The 21,389-nt window shown below is 49.0% G+C and overlaps 8 protein-coding genes across 8 annotated transcripts; 3 read left to right on the top strand and 5 right to left on the bottom strand.

Moving 5' to 3' along the window:
• Window positions 1–346: 346 nt before the first annotated feature.
• On the bottom strand, window positions 347–4,084 carry Pmar_PMAR019996 (conserved hypothetical protein; the record flags this gene model as incomplete). The annotated part of the gene is made up of 9 exons (XM_002771356.1): window positions 347–455; window positions 503–662; window positions 709–755; window positions 994–1,113; window positions 1,157–1,340; window positions 1,384–1,482; window positions 3,078–3,240; window positions 3,284–3,384; window positions 3,943–4,084. The coding sequence occupies 9 exons, from the start codon at window positions 4,082–4,084 to the stop codon at window positions 347–349; spliced, it is 1,125 nt and encodes a 374-aa protein (XP_002771402.1).
• Window positions 4,085–5,357: 1,273 nt separating this feature from the next.
• Pmar_PMAR019995 (hypothetical protein) lies at window positions 5,358–6,924 on the bottom strand (the record flags this gene model as incomplete). The annotated part of the gene is made up of 1 exon (XM_002771355.1): window positions 5,358–6,924. The coding sequence occupies one exon, from the start codon at window positions 6,922–6,924 to the stop codon at window positions 5,614–5,616; it is 1,311 nt and encodes a 436-aa protein (XP_002771401.1). The 3' UTR covers window positions 5,358–5,613.
• Window positions 6,925–9,517: 2,593 nt separating this feature from the next.
• Window positions 9,518–10,483, bottom strand: Pmar_PMAR019994 (hypothetical protein; the record flags this gene model as incomplete). The annotated part of the gene is made up of 1 exon (XM_002771354.1): window positions 9,518–10,483. The coding sequence occupies one exon, from the start codon at window positions 10,481–10,483 to the stop codon at window positions 9,518–9,520; it is 966 nt and encodes a 321-aa protein (XP_002771400.1).
• Window positions 10,484–10,988: 505 nt separating this feature from the next.
• Window positions 10,989–11,462, bottom strand: Pmar_PMAR019993 (hypothetical protein; the record flags this gene model as incomplete). Its single annotated transcript, XM_002771353.1, has 3 exons — window positions 10,989–11,148; window positions 11,195–11,298; window positions 11,343–11,462. The coding sequence occupies 3 exons, from the start codon at window positions 11,460–11,462 to the stop codon at window positions 10,989–10,991; spliced, it is 384 nt and encodes a 127-aa protein (XP_002771399.1).
• A 246-nt stretch (window positions 11,463–11,708) lies between these two features.
• On the top strand, window positions 11,709–12,557 carry Pmar_PMAR019992 (ADP ribosylation factor 1, putative; the record flags this gene model as incomplete). Its single annotated transcript, XM_002771352.1, has 5 exons — window positions 11,709–11,793; window positions 11,840–11,990; window positions 12,036–12,094; window positions 12,136–12,224; window positions 12,279–12,557. The coding sequence occupies 5 exons, from the start codon at window positions 11,709–11,711 to the stop codon at window positions 12,438–12,440; spliced, it is 546 nt and encodes a 181-aa protein (XP_002771398.1). The 3' UTR covers window positions 12,441–12,557.
• An 809-nt stretch (window positions 12,558–13,366) lies between these two features.
• On the top strand, window positions 13,367–15,940 carry Pmar_PMAR019991 (protease m1 zinc metalloprotease, putative; the record flags this gene model as incomplete). The annotated part of the gene is made up of 4 exons (XM_002771351.1): window positions 13,367–14,785; window positions 14,923–15,107; window positions 15,159–15,625; window positions 15,671–15,940. Exons 1-4 carry the CDS (start codon window positions 13,398–13,400, stop codon window positions 15,938–15,940), a joined length of 2,310 nt encoding a protein of 769 aa, XP_002771397.1. The 5' UTR covers window positions 13,367–13,397.
• Window positions 15,941–16,886: 946 nt separating this feature from the next.
• On the top strand, window positions 16,887–17,057 carry Pmar_PMAR019990 (hypothetical protein; the record flags this gene model as incomplete). The annotated part of the gene is made up of 1 exon (XM_002771350.1): window positions 16,887–17,057. A coding segment is annotated over one exon (171 nt), but the record flags the coding sequence as incomplete, so codon positions are not given.
• Window positions 17,058–18,901: 1,844 nt separating this feature from the next.
• Window positions 18,902–20,537, bottom strand: Pmar_PMAR019989 (conserved hypothetical protein; the record flags this gene model as incomplete). The annotated part of the gene is made up of 9 exons (XM_002771349.1): window positions 18,902–19,019; window positions 19,063–19,169; window positions 19,215–19,291; window positions 19,581–19,708; window positions 19,753–19,880; window positions 20,014–20,151; window positions 20,197–20,271; window positions 20,312–20,375; window positions 20,422–20,537. 9 exons carry the CDS (start codon window positions 20,535–20,537, stop codon window positions 18,902–18,904), a joined length of 951 nt encoding a protein of 316 aa, XP_002771395.1.
• Window positions 20,538–21,389: the final 852 nt, after the last annotated feature.

Raw genomic sequence — 21,389 nt, 5'->3', positions numbered from 1 at the left:
TTACTATCACTTTATTCATCCGTCATTTTCCAGACACCTTCACTAAATTCACCTCACTATCACTTTATTTCTCCGGTGGAGAAATTGGTCTATTTGATGCCAACACACGGCCAGTGATACTCTCGTTATCGCTAATGAGCGCTTGAGCACGTCATTGATCCGTGAGGTATCTAATTGTTCACTTCACTATTCGCGTACTGTCTTTCAAGGACGCTCAAATGGTGATTGTTGAACCCTTGAAGGACCCCAGCGAGTTATAAACGTCCATCCCCACGATCACGAACTGAAGACCAACGTAGTGACAGAAGAAACTCCTTTCATATGCGACGGATGCAACTTAATCAACTCAAATAGCCGCCTCGTGTTTTCGTTCACTTGACAACGGAAATGTCGGAGCATGCTCAGCAACAGCCTTGTAGACTGCAGGAAGCAAGACCTTATAATGGAATTCAGGCCTGACAGTACACAGCAAATTACATCATTCCAGAATCACTGAATTTACCCTCTTATGCTAGCCACCAGGCCATAAGCGTTCAAGTACGGATGCTCAGGATCAGCGCCATTAGTGAGAACGTCAGTGGATTTACGGAAAATGTGGTATTCTATTATGTCTCCGATGGCGTCGGTCACATTACCGCCTAGTGCAAGTAAAAGGGCTTCGCCTAAGAAGAAGAAGATATGCAAGGTAATAACAGTATGATACCTCACCTGCACAGCTGTCCCATCTTTTTGTGCCCGGTCTCGGATACAGATACCTGACGAATAGAAGAGCTCCTCTCCGCAGATTCTGGAGGGCTCATCGGATTCTAGATTGACACACCAATTTCCTATAGACCAGTACTGAGAGCACTAGAGATAGAATACAGCTGTTATCGTTGCCAGTGTCTCTCGATGAAGGATGACGAACTTAGAATGTCTCTGATTGAATTATTAAGCCACTACGATGACGGTCACTCGTTGGATCACATTACTTAGTAAACAAAACCCACTTACGCGTCAGCAACGCCCGTCACGACGTCGAGGAACTTCCTTCCAGCACCTCCGTGTTTCAGAGTTCGAGTTTTTGGTCCGAGATTTTCGAATGCCGCCACGACAACAGGAGCAGTTTTAGTTCTGAGAATAACCAACGTCAACGTAAGATACAGCAATTTACTACCTTGTTGTGCAAATGTCAAGTCCGTCTGCAATGTCAACATCAACACGCTCAGGTCTGCTCACGGCCTCAATGCTTTCTCCTGGGCGCGTCCGGAAAACACCAACGCCAACTACTCCCACAAAAGTTTCTCGATCGACTAGGCGAACGATGATGCCTGCCGTTGCTCTGTTATTCACGCTGATTCCTGAAATGTATTGTGGAGAGAACCACAGTGGGACAGACGTCACCTATAAGAGTGGTTACGCTTCCTAAATTGCCTCTTGTGAACTCAGAAGTACCATCAAGAGGGTCCACCCAAAGCGCTATTGACGAGGCCGGCACTGATCCTAAAACAGACATGACTCTTATTATTTTGAGTAACTCTCTTTGCTCTCAAGCTGAGAAACTGATGACGAGGTTAGAGCAGAGTCAAGACTGTCAAGTTATCAATTCGTCAACGAGTTAGTTCGGGTGTGGTATGGGTTATTAGGAAACTGTGGCATATTGGGGCCGATATGCCACAGTCATGCAGTTTAGATGTACGGATATTGGGGTCGATATGCCACGGTCATGCAGTTTGGATGTACGGATATTGGGTTCGATATGCCACAGTCATGCAGTTTGGATGTACGGATATTGGGGTCGATATGCCACGGTCATGCAGTTTGGATGTACGGATATTGGGGTCGATATGCCACAGTCATGCAGTTTGGATGTACGGATATTGGGGTCGATATGCCACGGTCATGCAGTTTGGATGTACGGATATTGGGGTCGATATGCCACGGTCATGCAGTTTGGATGTACGGATATTGGGTTCGATATGCCACAGTCATGCAGTTTGGATGTACGGATATTGGGGTCGATATGCCACAGTCATGCAGTTTAGATCTGCGCATATTGGTCATTACGACACGGTCATGCAGTTGAGACCTGCGCACTTAGGGTCGGTATACCACAGTCACGCAGTTCAGATCTGCGTATATTGGGGTCGATATGCCACAGTCATGCAGTTTGGATGTACGGATATTGGGGTCGATATGCCACAGTCATGCAGTTTAGATCTGCGCATATTGGTCATTACGACACGGTCATGCAGTTGAGACCTGCGCACTTAGGGTCGGTATACCACAGTCACGCAGTTCAGATCTGCGTATATTGGGGTCGATATGCCACAGTCATGCAGTTTGGATGTACGGATATTGGGGTCGATATGCCACAGTCATGCAGTTTAGATCTGCGCATATTGGTCATTACGACACGGTCATGCAGTTGAGACCTGCGCACTTAGGGTCGGTATACCACAGTCACGCAGTTCAGATCTGCGTATATTGGGGTCGATATGCCACAGTCATGCAGCTTGGATGTACGGATATTGGGGTCGATATGCCACAGTCATGCAGCTTGGATGTACGGATATTGGGGTCGATATGCCACAGTCATGCAGCTTGGATGTACGGATATTGGGGTCGATATGCCACAGTCATGCAGCTTGGATGTACGGATATTGGGGTCGATATGCCACAGTCATGCAGCTTGGATGTACGGATATTGGGGTCGATATGCCACAGTCATGCAGCTTGGATGTACGGATATTGGGGTCGATATGCCACAGTCATGCAGTTTGGATGTACGGATATTGGGGTCGATATGCCACAGTCATGCAGTTTGGATGTACGGATACTGGGGCCGATATGCCCAAGTTACGCAGTTCAGATCTACGGATACCGGGGCCGATATGCCCTAGTCATGCAGCTCAGATCTGCGTACATTGGGGTCGATATGCCACAGCCATGCAGTTCAGATCTTATCGCGTTCAGGCGTACACGTTTTCCCCCATCCAGTTTACGACCTCCAAGTCCTTCAACTTATTCACCCTCCATAGTATGGAGGGCGAATAGGTCGATGGACTATGGAGTCCATACAGTATCCCACCTCCTACTAAGATCATCTGGCCATGCATTTAATACCGCTTCCGTGAACACAGGCCTTGCTTCAGGAGCTTCAGAGCCTTGAACAGCATCCACTGCTTCCGATTCATCCCCCTCACTTTCCCCCTCTTCGCTTTCTTCGCCAACGATGCTCGTCGGATCGAGATTAGGTACCTAGTGGATAACCTTAGAGATACCCTTTGCTACGCTTACTAACCTGTGTTTTTAAAATAGACATTATGTAGGCCTCAGCACGGCGATCGGCTTCTGTCTGAGGATCGTCCATCGGTCTTCCGGTGAACGAATCAACACCGCAACCTGATAATTAAGACTCATCGGGATTGAACCGTACGATTTTCAACAGGAATGGCTCATGCCTCTGAACCCATCATGTATCTTCGTCATTCGAACTCAAGAGACCATTCTAAGTCCAAATACCTCCAAACCACCAGGAATGACAAGTGTTATCAGAGAATCCAAACCACCAGGAATGACAAGTGTTATCAGAGAATCCTTATGACATCATGATGTAGATATGCTCGGAATAAGTTAGTGAAGCTTAGAAGATAGGCGCATACCTTGGTCAAATTTCCTTGTTGAATCGACAGCATACAACACGTCAATCATACAGATAGATTACATCTACATCTGTGTGCTGACTTGCTTGATTCTTTACAAAGCTGTTTTAATTTCACTGGTTCGAGAAAGGATTTCAGTAAGGGTTCTTGCCGGCTTCCCAGCCGTTCGAAAATGTGTTACCTCGACTTGAAGGGGCGTCAGTAGAGCTCTAATAGTGCTAAGGTCAATCAACGTCCTCAAGTTCACATCAATAAGAAAAACTCACGCTTTAATCAAACCCTGTCTCGCCCTCAGTACCTTTTTCGACCAACCCCAACGAGCCCTTGTCGTGGACATCTTGAATGATGCCCGCTGCTCCCTGTGCAGCGGCGACACAAACCGATATGAGATGACGGAAGTCGACAGCCGGGCTCATTCCCGCTTTAGTTGTTGATGACATTTTCCCAAAATGCTGAGATGTTGATAAGATATAGCAAACTACATAGTCCGTATATAGTGACTCGTTGCGAACTATGGCATACATATGTTGCATCGTAAAAGGTTTTCATACAGACAGATACCTGAAGGAAGCCACTGTTGGCATTACTGGGGCCTGTCGTGGTAAGCCCATCGACCCGCTCCCGCAACCCGTGTAACTCTGAGCATAGCGTCATGGAAACTGGGATCGGCTGTTTATTGAGATTGCTTCTTCTCCCACTGGGCTGGTGTGAGCGTCTGAGAAATGTATGGCAATTAACGCCAAAAGGGTAGTCTGGGTTGGATTCCATAGCGAAATTCAATTCGAGCTGGATTACAAAATTGCCGAGCTGAATCCTCGATGATATGCTCATAGAATAGGATATTCTTTTCGAGCACCTATACCACTGAGAAATCTACTGGACGAATGGGGCGGCTATGCCCAAGGTCTTTACCATTGAGAAGTATACTTGGCGAGTGGGGCCGCTATGCCCGAGGTCTTTATCATTGAGAAATCTACTTGGCGAATGGGGCGGCTATGCCCGAGGTCTTTAACATCGATAAGTATACTTGGCGAATGGGGCCGCTATGCCCGAGGTCTATACCCTTGAGAATCCTCCTCACCTGGAGACTGATAGCATGCAGCTCACCCGAGTCTAAAAGATCTTTCACAATTCCTTGCACCTGGATACGAATGAGGTCCGATTCATGACCATTTACCATACCTCACGATGGCGTTTTATCGTCGACACTCCCTCAAAACTCGGGTCGACTACCAGTATGCCCAACTGAAAAAAAAACAACAAGTGCGAGTCACTGCATCAGGACCGCATCGTGGATATACTACACTGAGCAAAGGAGGAATTCGAGTAAGCAGATCAATCATAAAACTGGAGATGATAAACGCGATAAAAATTCTTTCCATTTGAAATATTCCTCCGTAACCAGATTTCATGAATTTTTCACTATAAATCAACTGACCCATAGTGGTTGTGACGAATTTGATGTTGATGTTCAGGACTCAACACAGATGCGCTCCGACCGACTTCGATGCTGCTAGTTGGCTCACTTTAGCTCCGGAACACTCTGAACCCATATCCACCACGTCAATGGCTGTGGCCGTTGCGAAGTGGGCTCTAGTCCTTCGTTCAACTTCCTCTTGAACAGACATTTGCAATGACCAAGTTAGTTGTCGACTCACTGAAGTTAACACGATCCGAGTTTTGATATGAAAAGGATCTCCCACAAGATCTGTTATACCTGGTAGTACTTTCTACGGCTAATACTGGTTGTGGCAAATGAGAAATATACACTACCGCTTAGTAGTGAAAATTAGAGTCGAACCACCATACACCCTTGACACCCTTGAACACGGTGCAAAACCCCTCAGAACAAATACTACATATACGAGCGAAATACGAAATTATAAGATGTGACACAACAAAACTAATGGATGGTCAGCCGTAGTTCGGTGCGAACGCGAAGGAAATTAAAGTACGATGACAGCGTTCCTCAGCCAATCGACAAGATTGGACCCTGAGCTTCGGTCGCAAATGTAGGCATTACACGATGAGTGTTAGAATGAGTGTTAGAGGGCGGTGCCTGCTCGCCATGCAGAGAACGATGGACTTCTTGTTGATGATGAGGATAGACGCGTTCCTTTAGGGTCTTAACAAAAGCCCTCATGCCAGGAGCGTCAACTACATGACGATACTTCATCATTTCCTCTCTATCACAGGTAGCATCAGCAACATCTTGTCGTAGTGGACCATAGACCTCTTTACCCCTCACTCGCACACTCGCTCTGAAACCCTTGTGCATACGTCTAACGCCAATGGGAGCCGTATAGTCCAGCTTCCTGGGTTTCTTGATCAACTGCGTAGACGGGTGTCGATCAGTGACAACCTTCATCTGTTCAAGGAGTTGCATCAACTCAGAATTGGTCAGGCCCCTTTCCAAACGTAGTCGATGGACTTCCTTTTGGTCCTCAACACATTGATGAACTGTTTCACGGTAGGGGCCAGTGGCTTGTCTACCTCCATGTCTCAGAATAGTAACCCAACCGTGAACTCTACGGACCACCCTTACGGGACCATTAACATCATCATTCGGGAAGTTGTGGGCACCAGCGAACTTACCAGTACCATAGTTGCGTTGAACCCTCCTCACTTTGCGGCCAACCGTGGGAGTCGTCACGGCTGCGGCTAGAGTCGTTAGGCCCATGGACTGCGGGAGACCAGCAGAAAACAATTCTGGTCCCAGGATGAGAGCAGGACCCGTGTGGTGACCTTGTGCTGATCGCTCACGATTATTAATATTGGCAGCTGAGCCTTTGGAAGTAGTGGAGGCTCCAGGGGTTGATCGATTGCCTCCACTCGTGGCTAAATTCAACAAAGCCGAGTAAATTGCATGACTAGGACCGGGTTCCTCAGGCGCATGGTGACCTTCAACATCAGTTGAAGAGAGCAACTTCATAAGGAGGGTCGAATTGTTATTGACTCCCGTCATGGACGTGTCGAAGCCCGCGTCCCTCGGTCCTAGTTGGTCCCCAAGGGTAGGCCCACAAGAGAACGGTCCAGAAGGGTCAATCTTGGGCATCTTGCTAGCCCTCTCGAAACGCATCTCATCATCAAATCCCTCGAGAGTAGAGAAGAAGTTAGAGCCGTTGAGATTGCTGCCGGGGAGGTAGAGCGTCCCGGGTATCCCCGATGTTAGGTCACGGGAATCCTCCTCCCCATCATCACCGACAGCTGAATGCACGAAACTGGACTGGCCCAGGGCACCGCGTTGAACGCCACGGTTAGAGTCAATGGTTGCGGACATGCGTATGTACATACGTCAGGACACAGAATTTGCACGCAAGCGCTTGACAAGTGCTCTCGTTAAGAAGCTGCAAGATTTCAAGTTCTCGAACGTGACGTGTCTCCTCGTTGCCTGAAGTCTCAATATGAGGCTTCAGGCAATGAGGCAGAAGATTAGGTATGTCTGGTTGAGGCCATAAGTACCATTAAGAGGGACGGATCGGCAAACGTGAACGGCTTGGGCTTAACAGTGGTAAGCTGGTGCGTCACGTCGGGCAGTCCATCTGATGGGCTCCACCGGTTTCATGGGGTTACTGAGTGGAGTCTCTAGGGGTTCTCTAGTGGACAGCACTTCATGTCCTGGTCCTCCACTACACAACGTTCCTCGCCAATGAGGAACTCGGGTTCGATCCCACCTCCCTCCAATTCTCCTTTCGATCGGCAGGAGATCAACGATCCCTTTGGTAACAGCTATACGGAAGGTGAGAGTGCTAATAATCATCAGACGAATGCCCACCTCCTCAGGAGGCGCGGCTTATACTGTTGACCTAACTCAACCGCCTCAAGTCAGGCTTGGGCGTCTCACCCGTCAACCCAACACTAAATTGCAATCTCGTGAAGGGAATGCTCACAGAGAAGAGCTCCAGTTGGTTGCCGAGGAGGTTCCGAACAGAGCAATGTAAACGGCAAATTCGAGAACGACATTATTTTTCGACTAGTTATGCAACCTCTGAGGACGGCAACAGCGAGACTCTGTCGGATTTCCTTAACTCCGACTCGGCTCCATCACAACCGTGAGTCACACCAGAAGCTGGTCTAAGTATCTCATCACAGGTCGCAGGAAGAACCTCAGTTGACCCCAGAAAAGCATGCGTTAACTGTCGAGTAGTTTGCTGATGTCAGCTGTGGGATTTGAACCTGCGTCCTCTCAGATCGCCAAGCGGCATCAGAATCATGTCGTTCGAGCAGTTAGAGCTGCCCTCCGAGCCCTCATCATCCGAGGTTGCTAGCGACCTAGAGCAACCTCACATCAGTGTGACAGAGGAACCCCCCGTCGAGGAGGAGCTCGCTGGGCCAATAGCTAAAGCCGGCCTTGACCACAGCGAAAATGATGCCCAACAGACTGAATCAATCGAACCAGATCGTGACGTAACCACAGACGAAGCGGTCCCCGGGTGAGGCCCCATGCTGTTCTCGATCAACACTCGAAGTGTTCAGAAGCCACAGTGTTGACATTAGCTATGCAGATGAGGACTTCGAGGAAGAATCGTCACTCTTTGTCCCTGATGATGATAAGCCACGGCCCTCGTCCGGAGGTCCGATGGACACCTCTAATCCTCGTCTTAGTTCGAGTACATCAGTTCAAACTGAACAGTACATCGCCGCACCCCAAACACCACGATCCTCCCCGAGACGTCGTCCTTTGGTTCGAACGTGCGTCGAGCAAGGCGTGCAGGTTGGTCGTAATTAACGTGTCGAATCCCCCGATATTCCATCAGGTCGACGGCCTACCACAGAGCATCGGCACTCAGTGTGAACAACCCTCATCAGAGAAGCATATTGTTTGTCACTGTTATGGTCATCAACCTTTTGCCCTCGACAGTTGGTCGAACTTCCCCGCGGTTCCCCCGCCGCCGCCCGTCTCGCACACCGCCCCGTTGGAGATGGTGTGGCCTCATAGGCTCTGTCGTTGTCACTAACATGTCAGGTTAATGAGCTTCTAGACGAGGCCTTTAAGGAGCAAGTAGCACTCCTACGTGCGGCTGCCTCACAGCAACGAGAAGCTCTACTGAGATTATCATCGAGGATTTAGTGTACCATGATCACTGCTGTTATACTACGCTGTTCTCTGAGCTAATGCGTGACTGTTGTTCAGCAGTCTGTGAGTTAGAGCTGATTCCATACCGTAACTTTTCCACATCACGGTGATCAGAGGTGAATCAAGCACCCGATGAAGCGGTGTGAGCTAATCTTTCAACTCAGTACACTGGGACATTAAACCTTCGTGAACACGACGATCGAAAAGCAGTACTTGATTGCCTTCGAGGTATCGACCGGCCTTCGTTCATGTTGAGCAAATGACCTTGCTCGGGAACTATCAGGTTACTGCAGAACTAACGTGTTCTCTCATCAGAAAAGATACTGCGAAATCAGAATCACTGCTGTATTCTGTACAGGCCAGCGTCGTTGTTGTGAATTCGGTTTCGTGCCCTTCGACGGCTCCTTCATTGATATTATTTGTGATTAGTTTTAGACAACTTTCTTCTTCACTTCAGACGTTCCAATATGCGTAAGGAGCGTTTTTTTCTTAGGCAAATATGCGTTTCTCGTTGTGGGATCGCGACAGTCGCACGATTGACTCTCGCCAATTCAGTTGCTACGACCGTCACGACGATGTCGAGTTTATCCCATCACACTTCCTCGCCCAAAATCCCCCACTGTTGAACACAAAACCTCCCACGCTGTCATGATCACAACTCAGTCACAGTGCCTCTGCGAGCACGGTGAGTTCCATAGAAGGCATCTAGATGCTCTAGGGTAATCATCAGGGTGATCGAGTCGAGACGCCACGACCTAAAGGGGAACAGTGATGGTAGATTTTCCTGAAGGGCAGTTCACTTCTCATCGATCGACTCCAGGGCATGTGCCTCAAGGGCCGCCACTTTCGACTGAGCCAAAGACACGTAGTGTTGCCTCCAGTCTTCGGTGACGTCAAAATCAATAGTAGCAGAATGATCAACCCGTGAGGACGTCGCTCTGAGTGGAGCCACTTCGCTCACACTCCATAGAACTTCGTGGTCCTCAGTGAAGACCACCACGTCAACCGTGACAGCATGCCAGAACCTCGTAAAAGCCCTTGTACGCCAGGCCAGCCTAAGACTACCATCGATCGGGAACTCGAACGCCTGTCCTGATTGATGCGGTTTTAACACATGAAAAACAGCCGAGGGTTCAGGTTGCTGTATGAAAGTGTCTTCAGCGTCCACACGATAGAAAGTATTGCTGAACACAACTGTAGCGCCGTCTCTCAGTGCTACCATCACTGTGAGCCCTCTAAGTCCGACCAGTGGGTCCAAGTCATCGGGGGTTCCCCCGAGACGATGACTGGCAAGACCAAAAGCCCTGACTATATCATAGAAGGTAACATTGAGGTAGATGACCGCAACCTCACTTTCGGGGCCCGACCACAGGCCGATTGCAATGCGGCCAGTAGACACCAACACAACCTCATCACAGCCACCAACAGGCTCTTCTACAACGTTCACTTTCCCCGAGAATATATCAGCTTCAACACCTAGTAATGCCGCTGACCGCGCACTCAGTCGAAAGGTAGCGTTCTGGAGTAGTGGCCAACTGATGAGCTTCCGGTGAGCCGAGAAGGTGAGCCGAAATACAGTGCCAGACGCCGACACCACAAACGGGCCGGGGTCGGACAGCCCAAACGTCCACTCTTTCGCTGTGTGTTTGAAAGGCCCCGAGTCGACTGACGGTGCCTCTTCTCGCACATACAACGTCCACTTGAAAAGATGCAGGTATTCACATTGGCGTGGTAAGTTAGGCAGAAGGTCTTTCCGAGTCATTTTACGGAGCTTTGTTACGACACTTGAACGTTTGTCTCTGAGTCGTCGAGCATACCCCAATCGACCGCCAGGGCACCCTCGCCACAGCGAGTTATTAGAGGAGGAATCACATACTTGTAGAGCTCGTTTGGAGATGAGTGAGCAAACCAGAGGCTGACCACTCAACGCGAATATCGTCAGTAGTGCCAGGTCGGGGAGGTCTATGAAGGTAACTGGCTTCTCATGACAGGCTCGGCGGTTTAAAAGACGCTTATGAGCGGTTGTCATCACTCAGCAATCCCCTGAGACATCACAATATAATACAGCGTGGTTCATCTCGTTTGACAGTGGGTGATGATAGCAATTGTCGCAACATAGTCGATTGTGATATACACTTTGAATTTCACAGTAGACCATCAGTATTAACGGACGGTTGACACAACGCTAGCTCTTGAGCACGACAGAAGGCACAATTAACACAGCCCCAGTGGAGGCCCCAAACAATAGCAAACATGACATGGTAAATCTATTGGAGGTCTGTGGTGGTAAGACCAGCATAAGTAGTCTGAACGACCGTTTGAATGGTGTCTGAGTCTTCAATGTCGCCCTCGAGGTTATTAATCGCGTCAATGCAGCGTTCTTCATCACCATCAGTTGGAGAGTCGTCAGGAAAGGCGATCTCAGTCCTGAGGAGGAAAACACTGCACCTTCAACCGTTGCAAGGGAGTCCACTTTATAGGGCGTTCGTCTGGGATTTCAACGAGAATCTCAGCCGTATTAAGGTTGACCGCAAGTACGTAATCAGTGGATTCGAGCTGGCAGATTAAACCGTCGACCTGAGAAGGGCAAGTGCCAATAGGGGGGTGTTGGGCCGTTGTACTTGGTGGGAAACTTTGAGGCCGTCTCTCCAAGGAGCATCATCGCTTAGGGTGGACCCGAGACGTTGTAGAGTGAAAAGCTCTACTATGAGGGTAGCGAAAACGCTTTTGAACAAGTGCATGATGGAACTGGGAAAGATCCGAGTCTATGCGATAAGATCGTGGGGATACCAATCTGAGCAAGTAGATTCTCGCATGATATACACCACGATCAGAATTCATGAGGAGTTGAACGGGAACTTCTACAACCATTTAGATACGATCAGTGTTCAATTGAATTGCGCTGGGCGAGCGCGGTTGATTTCGCATCGTTACGATTCGACGCATTTTGGTAAGTCACCTTGAGTTTGTGATATCGTTAGGCGGCAATGGGTCTCAAAATCTCCTCGCTTTGGGATCGTCTTTTCGGCAAGAAGGAATTGCGAATTTTGATGGTGGGCCTGGACGCAGCAGGTGACCGGTGAAAGGCTCTCGTGGTGACCATTGTTGAGGCTTTCAGGCAAAACTACTATCCTGTATAAATTGAAGTTGGGTGAAGTGGTGACTACCATACCAACCATTGGCTTCAACGTCGAAACTGTTGAATACAAAAATATCAGTTTCACTGTGTGGGATGTTGGTGGACAGGATAAGATCAGGCCGCTGTGGAGGTGTGTTGCATTGTCTTGAAACTCGTTGACAGTTTCAGTGAACAGGCACTATTATCAGAACACCCATGGTTTAATCTTTGTGGTGGACTCCAATGACCGTGACCGTAGGATGAATGATTTACTGTTAAACTCTAGCCGGTTTCAGGCATTGGCGATGCTAAGGACGAGTTGCAGAGAATGATGAACGAAGAGGAACTACGAGATGCTGTCCTCTTGGTATTCGCTAATAAACAAGTATTACGGAATTATTTTGCAGTCTATCGTTGAGAGGATCAACCGTGTGTTCAGGATCTGCCAAATGCTATGAAAGCCAGTGAAGTGACAGATCAGTTGGGCTTACAATCGATGCGCCATCGACAATGGTTCATCCAGTCCTGCTGTGCCACGACCGGTGATGGTCTCTATGAGGGCCTCGATTGGCTCAGCCGCGTTCTATGCGCCAAGAAGTGAAGGCATGTTAGTAAGCATGGTCAGAAAAGATGTGCGCTGATTACCACTTCCTATTACCATGCACTGCATCAATTTCTAAATCATCCCATATACAGTAATATACTCTTTTCATCATATACACTGCTCTGCCTTGTGCTTCGTAGTTGGTAATTCCCAGAACGCCCCATCACCTTAGCTCATCCTGTTTACCGTAATGGAGAACTTGGGTTGTCTGCGGTACGCCTAAGGTCAGTGTGAGGTAAAAAAGCGGTAGTCGAAGGGGAGATCTCCATCATGTGCGGGTAATGTTTAGGGAGGGTTAAGGTCACATTTTAGAGACTTTTGGAGACCAATAGGGTGGGGTCGGTATGCCACCTCGAGATGTGGCATAGCCGCCCCATTTGAGGAATTGTTCTTTCCATCCCGTCCACCGCCGAAGGGGAGTTGAGGGAGGGTTGGGGTCACATATTAGACGCTTTTGGAGAACAGTAGGGTCAAGTTGTCTGGGTGGGGTCGGTATGCCACCCCAAGATATTGCCTAGTAAAATCAATTACGCAGTTGCCCGTGGAAAGGCGATTAACTCTATCGGTATAATCGGATTAATGGGCATAGCCGCCCCATCCCATGCACCGCCGGAAGGGTGATTTTTATCATGTCCGGGTAATGCTGAGGGAGGGTAAGGGTCACATTTTAGAGGCTTATGAGAGGCCGGTAGGGTCAAGAAATCTGGGTGGGGCCGATATGCCACACCTAGTATGGTCAATGTCGCAGTCAATAAGTATCTTACTAGTGGGAGAGTCAATAGATATTAAATACGAGCTCTGTAGCGATGATTCTTAGGGAGCGCGGCGGGTCACGTCCTAGGGAGCTTTGCTCGTGATATTTGGCTAGACAATGAGTTGTCTCTATAAACGTCCCTTTTATCACATGTTATCAGTTTAAATTTGACTGTCGAGTATCTTATGTCATAGAGGCTCATGGCGCGCAAGTTACCGTCCATCGCATCCCCCGCTGCACCAACTTGCTCTTCGCTGTGTACTGACCCGATGCCAAGCGGCACTCTTCTTGCTCGGGCTGAGAAGCCTGGTGAGGGGTTCGCACCCATATCGTACGATATATCGCTCAGCAATTTTGACCGGGACAGAGGGGTGTTCTCCGGCGAAGTCCGCATCCACTTGCACACAGTAGATGTCCAGTGTGATATTATTTCCCTGCATGCTGTTGGAATGACAATCTCGGCCTTGAAAGTTGACGATCGGGCAGCTCAGTATGAGCTTTCTGAGGGAATCCTCGCTATTCAAGTTCCTGTAAAACGCCAAGCCCACGAGGTGTTCGTCGAGTACACAGGGAAACTGGCAAGGTGTGGTCCTCTGAAAAGCCGCCTCGATGGCAGTACCATAACTGTCGCCCCACGCGGATTATTCACGGCTGACTCTCATGCTAAAGGTCACGTCAGCAGCCTCGACGTGAGCGACTTGGAAGCGCTTGCTGACAACAGTGACTTCCCAACTTCCGCGAAGGAGTTTTATATTGGTACGAGTTTGGAACCCCGACATGCACGTCGGGTTTATCCCTGCGTCGACGACCCACGCTTCAAGGCTTCCTTCACACTGAGGGTAGCTGAGAGGGACGTTGGTGATAACTCGATCACTTCTATAAGTGCGGCCCGACGACTCGAAGGTTCGGTCGCGTTTAACACCCCGGGAGACCTTCGACTGCCAACCTACTCTGTAGGGCTCTTTATTGGCCCTTTCTCTGAGTATGTGGCGAGTGATCGAGTGCGAATAGCATATTTTTGTGAAGAAGACGGTTTCTCTGACACCGCGAACCACACACTTCTCGACAAACGACAGCGTCACAGTCGAGATCGCCTTGAGCTCACACCAGCTGTGAGTGGACATGCTGCCGCGTTTGCCTTAGAGCAGATGATGCTCTGGTTTGGTGAAGTAACGCCTTATCCTTCCCCACCTAACCTGTTGCGTATCGTGGCTCTACCTCATCATCGTGGTCTCGGCCTTGAAACTTTCGGTAGCATCTCGGTGAAGGATACCTATTGCTTGTTGCCGAAGATTGCCAATGAGATTCGTACTATTGAAAAAGAGAAGAAGCAGTACCCGGATGGTCAGGGAACACTTCTTGCTGCGAAATTGAAGCATCTGTCGGAGTTGCTTAGTCGTAGACGGCGCACCGCCCGGCTGATGTGCCACGAGGTTTCCCATATGTGGTTTGGTGACATGCTCACCCCGCGGAGTTTTCAACAACTCTGGCTCAAGGAGGGTATGGCCAGACTGCTCGAATTCATCATGTGCGAGTTGTTACCGACCTGGACGGAAGACGCTCGGATCTCCACGAAGGAACTGCATGTGTAAGAAACCACTGCTCAGAGATAGCAGTTGAAAAATCAGGCTCAATTCGTGTCTCGGGAAAGGGATTTGGGAGCATTTCATCACCGATGTCCAACTTGATGCGATGTTGGCTGACGCTTCACCCGCAAGTACGTAGGCATCCACTGGTGACCCTAGTAGGCATCTTGTCAGGATCTCATCCGATCGAGTGTCCAAAGGCGAGCACTAGTGGGACTGATGACACCGAAGTGGTCTTTGATACCATCGCCTATGGTAAGGGGGCATGCGTGCTTCGGATGCTCCGAAGCGCCGTTGGAGAAGAGGCCTTCATCAAAGGTTTGCGTAAGTATCGACTCAAGACGAGTGTAAGGTGGCCGACACTTCTGTCTTCAGGGTCACTCTTGAAGAGCCATGGGCAGTCCACCTACACTGAAGAGGATCTGTGGCGTGCCATGGGAGATGCTTCCGGATGGTCAGCTAGGGAGATTGCTGATTGGATGAACACGTGGCTGCGAGAGCCGGGCTTGCCTGTGGTACAATCGGCGGTAGAAGAACTAGGAAACGGCTACGCTTTGAAGCTGTGGCAGCTAGAGGAGCCTTGTGTGATTTCCAAGCGACCGCCGTGGATTACGGGGATGGAAAAAGGAAGCGAGACTGAGTTCGATGGTAGATTCAGCCCAAGGCGGATACCCCTGAAATTGAAGATATGGTGGCTGAAACATAAATCCGTGGTTTATGAAGACAACCTTCACTGTTGGCTGGATTCGAAGCATGTGCCTGGTAACCCGCTGGAGATCATCATAGACCGCCCAGATGCTTCTGACTGCGAGTTGGCATTGCTCATAAACCCCGAACTTGAGGTAGTGGGGTCAGTGAGTTGACTTGCTCGAAGGGTTATTTCTCAGAGTTTTGTGCTTTGTCCGCCGCCATCATTCGAGACGCTACCACCAGTGGGTTGTCTCAGCCGAGTCCAACAGTGTGCTTTGCTGGCCTCCTTGGCGCTCGATATCAAGCGGCGTCGAGAGGCCTGTGTTGCAGGCGCGCATGATGTGGAAAAGGAGTGGTATTGGAAGGCTCTATGGACAGTAGCCGGCGCTTCTGATGGTGGTAAACTCTCAGCAGCTGGTGCGTTCTATACGGCTGTTGAAGCTGAGTGCGAGGTGAGCCTCACGTAATTGATTGTTCACCGGGGACGACGTTACTCAGGAAATCGCCTTGGAGGTATTCCGGCTGCGGAATGTTAAACTTGGAGGAGATGCTGGACCGGCCCTTCCCAGTTCGTATGATGCCGCAATCGAGAGAGGTCGACTGAAGATAGAGAGATTACAAAGGCGTGTTGACAATCGGCGGAGCGAAGTTTATCATCAAGTTTTTCACACTAGTGGCGCCGATGGGATAGTCGCTGTAAGTTCCTCTAGAGAGTCCCTCTGACCACAAATTATGCTGAGTGTGCTCAGGCCTTGGACGAAGAGCTGGGGTACGCCTATGCTTTGCTGGAATACGTCCGAAGCGGCATCCTGTAGGACATCGAGGCTGTCTCGGCTGATCTATTTCGTATTCTAATAGAAGTCTATTGAATGATTGTTGGCGTGTCATCGTCACAGTGCCTTGATTCAACTGGGGGGGGCATCCTTGTGGGGTCGAAGATTCATTTGAAGATGTCATCAGCAAACGTGACTGCAGCGGCAGCAGCGGCGGCAGCGGCTGCAAGTACCGGCCATCACTATCACGGGTATCACGGTGGTGCGGGCAACCTGTTAGTCTCTGTGCCGGGCTCATTGAAGACTATCATCAACAACGCTAAGGTGCGTGCATGAATATTCTCGACGGAAGGGTTACTTGTTCACAGACTTTGAAGACGGCGGAATCGAAGCGACGAGAACTTGTGATGCGCGCTTTGAAGAGCCACGGGGTAGAGGATTACACGGAAGAGGTAGGGCCTTGCCATAATAGGGAGAAAATGAGGTCTTTAGGCTCTGGATTTGCTCTGTGTGTTGTTGTCTCATGAAGTGCAACAGCATATGAAGACGAGGAGAACTCTACCCACGGACGCATTGACGGTCCCATCTGGTGGAGTAAGTCGACATAGTGTTAGTGATAGTGGGGATAGTGTCTTGTTAGATAGTTGATACGATGACGGCCAGTACGTTGGCGTTGGATATGAGCCTGCCTCGGAGTGATAACAGGTTTGATGATGCGTTTTTACCCACGAAGAGGCGACGAGGCTCCTCCTGTGGAGATGTCCTCGAGGCCATCACACGCTCTGATGGTATGTCAAGTTACGATGAGATAGTGAGCGACGTGAATTCTGAAGATGTTTGGGAGACTTGTTCATCATGGCGGCCGACCCTTTCAGGTGACGAACATGTCACAGCAGGTGCTCCAGTGGAAGATGGATGTATCGATAACACCAATGATTATGCCGCATTTCCTTGAGCGGAGGGTGGTCATGTTGCGTTGTTAAGTGCTGTGAGAGACTACCGCCACTATCAATGGGCAGAGTATGATACGATTGGACAGATCGCACCTTGATGTTACTACAGCGCGGCGCCACCCGTGAAGCGAAAATCCCTCGTGTATCCTCGATAGTTATCTGTGGGAGGGATGCGTAAGTGTCTTGTCTCAAGACCTGTCTATGCAAGTGGAGTGTAGCTCGAACGACACCTCCGCTATGCCTGCGGACCATACCATTGATCTCATTAATCTTGATATTCACAACAGGCCCGGGTGAATTGACTCATATGAGTACACTCATGTGATCCAAAAACGTGTGGTACCGTAAACTGTGGAACCTTATAACACTGTGATCAAAGAGTGTCAGACAATCATGATTGTCTCGGGCACATATAGCTGTAAGTCCCAACTAGGGTGAGATCCGAGGGATGTTACGTGGACAAGACTACAAGTGGAATAGTTTACACTCAAGGTTGTCATGGATTCCATCGAGTTTCAAGTGATCAGGTCTGAGCCATCATACTTTGGGACTTATTCGATAAAGGACAAGAGTGTATGAAGAAGACGGTGAAGTAACAGGAAGATAAGGACTTAGCGGATGATACCAAGTCTTCTCACTAAGCGTAAACAATTTGGGCCAGAATTCTTCCCAACCTAGACGCGACTACACTGAAAGCATTGAGGCTTCCTTGGCTGACAGGAGGCACATGTTCAACTGTACGCGAGCCCAAACGCCGGGCACTATCCTGACAGCGTTCCGTGGTCGATCACACCTTCCCAGGCGAGCAAGAATTGACCATCAAACAGTTTGTTTCAGACCAAAATGGACACTGGTGGTTTGGATGTGCATTATTATGTTCGGCGCTTGTTGTTTGAATATTAGTCTGCGGAGGCTCGTGGAGAGCAGGGGGAGTCGCTCTACGATAAAATTCCTCCATCAACAATTGACCCTATCTTAATCGGCCGAAGGGTCAACTTTGAGGTTCTGATTGTCCCTCGTTTTTATCGCCCCTTGATGCTTTGAATTCATCACCACGTCCCTACCACGAGAGCTCAATCTTCGTGATAAGCGGATTTGATGACACCATGGAGCAGGAAGATATGGGCGGCCTCTCCCATAGACTCGTTCCCCTCTTTGGTTGCTCAAAGTCTTTATGTTTAGGATCATTTCGAGGAAGAACGCTTCAGAGATGATTGACTAGTCCAGCCCGATCTCCCCTCAATGAAGATGGAGACCATAACAGCCGTCATGCAGAAAATCGTGAATGAGATCACCGCATCCAGTGGTTAATATACGATTTGAGTTGAATATTGAGTGGCTGAAGATGTAGCCTCTAGATATGCTTTTAATGTTATTGTCGTTATACTTCGCGAAGTATGAACTTCCTCCCTCACATCCCTTAACGCAAATTCCCATCGATTTTCACTTCAACATTCTCGTGGGCGCTACATGGGTCGTTAGAGAGTGTGAAAAAGTGTCCAGCTTAGATCGATTCTGTCGGCGGGGGATTGACGGAATTATCTGCTACTTAGGAAGTCCACACACGAGTCTGTACAACTAGGATATAAATGATGCCCTCAGCTCACCAGTGTCAACGACTCCTTCCTCTTCCCCTTCTTCCTCCTCTTCTTCTTGAGACTTGTCGGATCTACCATGAGCAGCGATAGATCTTTATTTCTCCTCACGCGAGGTACTTCACAAGTTCCGCCGCTTCATACGCGTCCACATTCAAGCCACGTGTGATCAGATCTCGTCTCCTAACGAACCTCGTAATTCGCTCTTCCAATACAACCGGAAACCTGTGAATGACCAGAGCAAGTGAAACGATCTGGTATAACTCACTTGCAGGAGCGGAGGCGTAAGCATTTAAGGCCGGAGTTTCTCTCCACGAGGCATTTGAGGAAGACTCCTATCAAACTTTGGTCCTCAATTTGGAGGTCCTCGAATCCCTAGCAGACGAGGATGATGTTGTTGATCTATGAAAGTCGCACTACTTCTGCTTTGATGTATACGGGTTTCATCTTGATAATCTTCCCCTTATCTTTCAACGGGCGATTCCGCAGGAACCCGTCTGAAAAAAGGCGCCTCGAGTGTATAATACGAAGCTTGCTTCTCCACTTGGTAATATCATAACCAGTGCTGGAGGAATGTATGTTTGCTTTCCTCAGCTGAGCTCAGAAGTTTACTCACTAATCTTATAAGTTTCCAATGGGAGTGTAGGGAAACCAGTGAGAATTTTCATGTTGTCAACAACGCATGTGGTTGACAATATGCATATATTCCCCCCACATTGCCGTGCCGAGCTTTACAGTCGGACACTACAAAGAAGTGTTGATTTATTCGGATTGGAGTTGGTTCACCGATAGCCTTCATCCCAATTTCACCCGATTTTGCCATCGTCGGTTCCTCAGGGTCCGTGTACAACGGGTTGCCCGAGAGATCGATCACACCCAAAGTGTTATTCTCGGCGAGGCAAGAGGTGAGGTAACTGTACCCAGAATGAACGACAGATATAAGGGTAGAGGACCGTACGGTATAGTGCGACTCGTGATGTCGTTGCTGGATAGGTCCAGTTCGAGTAGGGTGGAGTTGGCTACCAAACTGTGTAGCAAATGTGAAGCACCATTGTCTTCGCTGCGGTTAAGTCTCAATGAGAGCTTCTGAACAGTAGTATGCTACTCGAGAGGCGAGTTTATTCTCATGATTCACTATCAGCAAGCGGAGATTATATGTATATCAAGAGGACAACTATACAAAGCAGTTGATGATCGAAGTTACACAATAAGTTCTCACCTGTAGACTGTCGTTCTCAGCCAAGTAACGGCCGATATGCATCACACCATTCGCGTGGATATCATTATCCTCAAGAAAGAGTTTACTCAATCTAACCTCTTCTGCAGGTGACAATAATGTAGCGATTTTTCGGGCGCCCTATATACATGAAAACTCCGTCACCCTACAGACCCCTAGTGTTACTTTGTCGCTGATTTTATTATGAGATAGATCCAAATCAGTGAGAACATGACAAGATCGCAGGCCCACAGCAAGGACCTTCGAAAAAAATTTAATTTTCTTTCAAAAAAGGGACTACCTTAGCGAGCTGATCGTCAATGAGGTTATGCGGTAATGCGAGACTGTGCAAGGTCTGCGTGAATCTGCCGAAACACACACCGGTCTTAGAAACGATGAAATTCTGATGACCTCATGGCTCGAGCCACGTTAGAGACATCAACCATCTTCATGCCGAACTGGGCTCGGTCGTAGATCATCCCTATGGACAACTTGGTGCCATCGTGAGGAGCAAACTTACTACCCATTTTTCTACGGCGACCGTAAGTGACTCGGAGAGAGCAGAGACAAGGGAGCCTGGCCACTAGCAATGCCATGTCTAGAGAGGAGGGAAGCTCCTCGAGGTCTAGACGGAATATAAAGTCGGAAGTCGACTTGAGCACCTAAAGGGCGTGAGTTCGAATCCACGCAACTGCATTTTTACAAGTATAAGCTCCTCCAGTTGTTCTGTTGTTGTCTCTGAAGGGAGTTTGGATATTTCCCGAGCGACCCAAATCTCGATGAACCTTCACGAAGTGATCAGAGTTGCCATCCGATAGAAGTTTACGCTTGCTTCCAACTGCCACCATGGTCAAGTAGGTTAACACCAACAGCCACTTTCTGGCCCACCACAGACCCTACTGCGTCTTCGTCGATGTCAATGCCCGTGGTGGGCCCCAGAGCTTTCAAATATGATACTACTGCTGTGCCAAGCACGTTACTCGACGAGGAATCTTGAGCCAAGCATGCACACGGTCAACTTCACGGAAATTCTCATTGGTTTCTGTATACTGATTCCTGAGCTCAGCTAAGGAAAGCAGACGTATATTCCTACTCCAATACTATTCGAGGCAACCGTTAACATACATTACTACCGATAGACGGCTGCTTCGACAGCTGCTCCTGAAGCCGCTACTACACCCAACACTGAGTGGAGCCTTACTTGAAGTCGGCGATACCAGTAGCTTTCGTCATGTATATACCGAATTGCATCAAGAATAGGAATATCCAAACTCAGACGCGCATAGACCTGAGAAAAGTCCTCCTGATAGGATCTACTGCAACGCTGACCTCATCCATCTCTGCAGACGAGAGCTGCTCCCAAGGACCTCCATTATCTA

Source organism: Perkinsus marinus, assembly GCF_000006405.1.
Source record: "Perkinsus marinus ATCC 50983 genomic scaffold scf_1104296963016, whole genome shotgun sequence".
NCBI lineage: Eukaryota > Perkinsozoa > Perkinsida > Perkinsidae > Perkinsus > Perkinsus marinus.
Note: the sequence above shows the minus strand (reverse complement) of the source record. Positions and strands in the feature narration are given on the sequence as shown.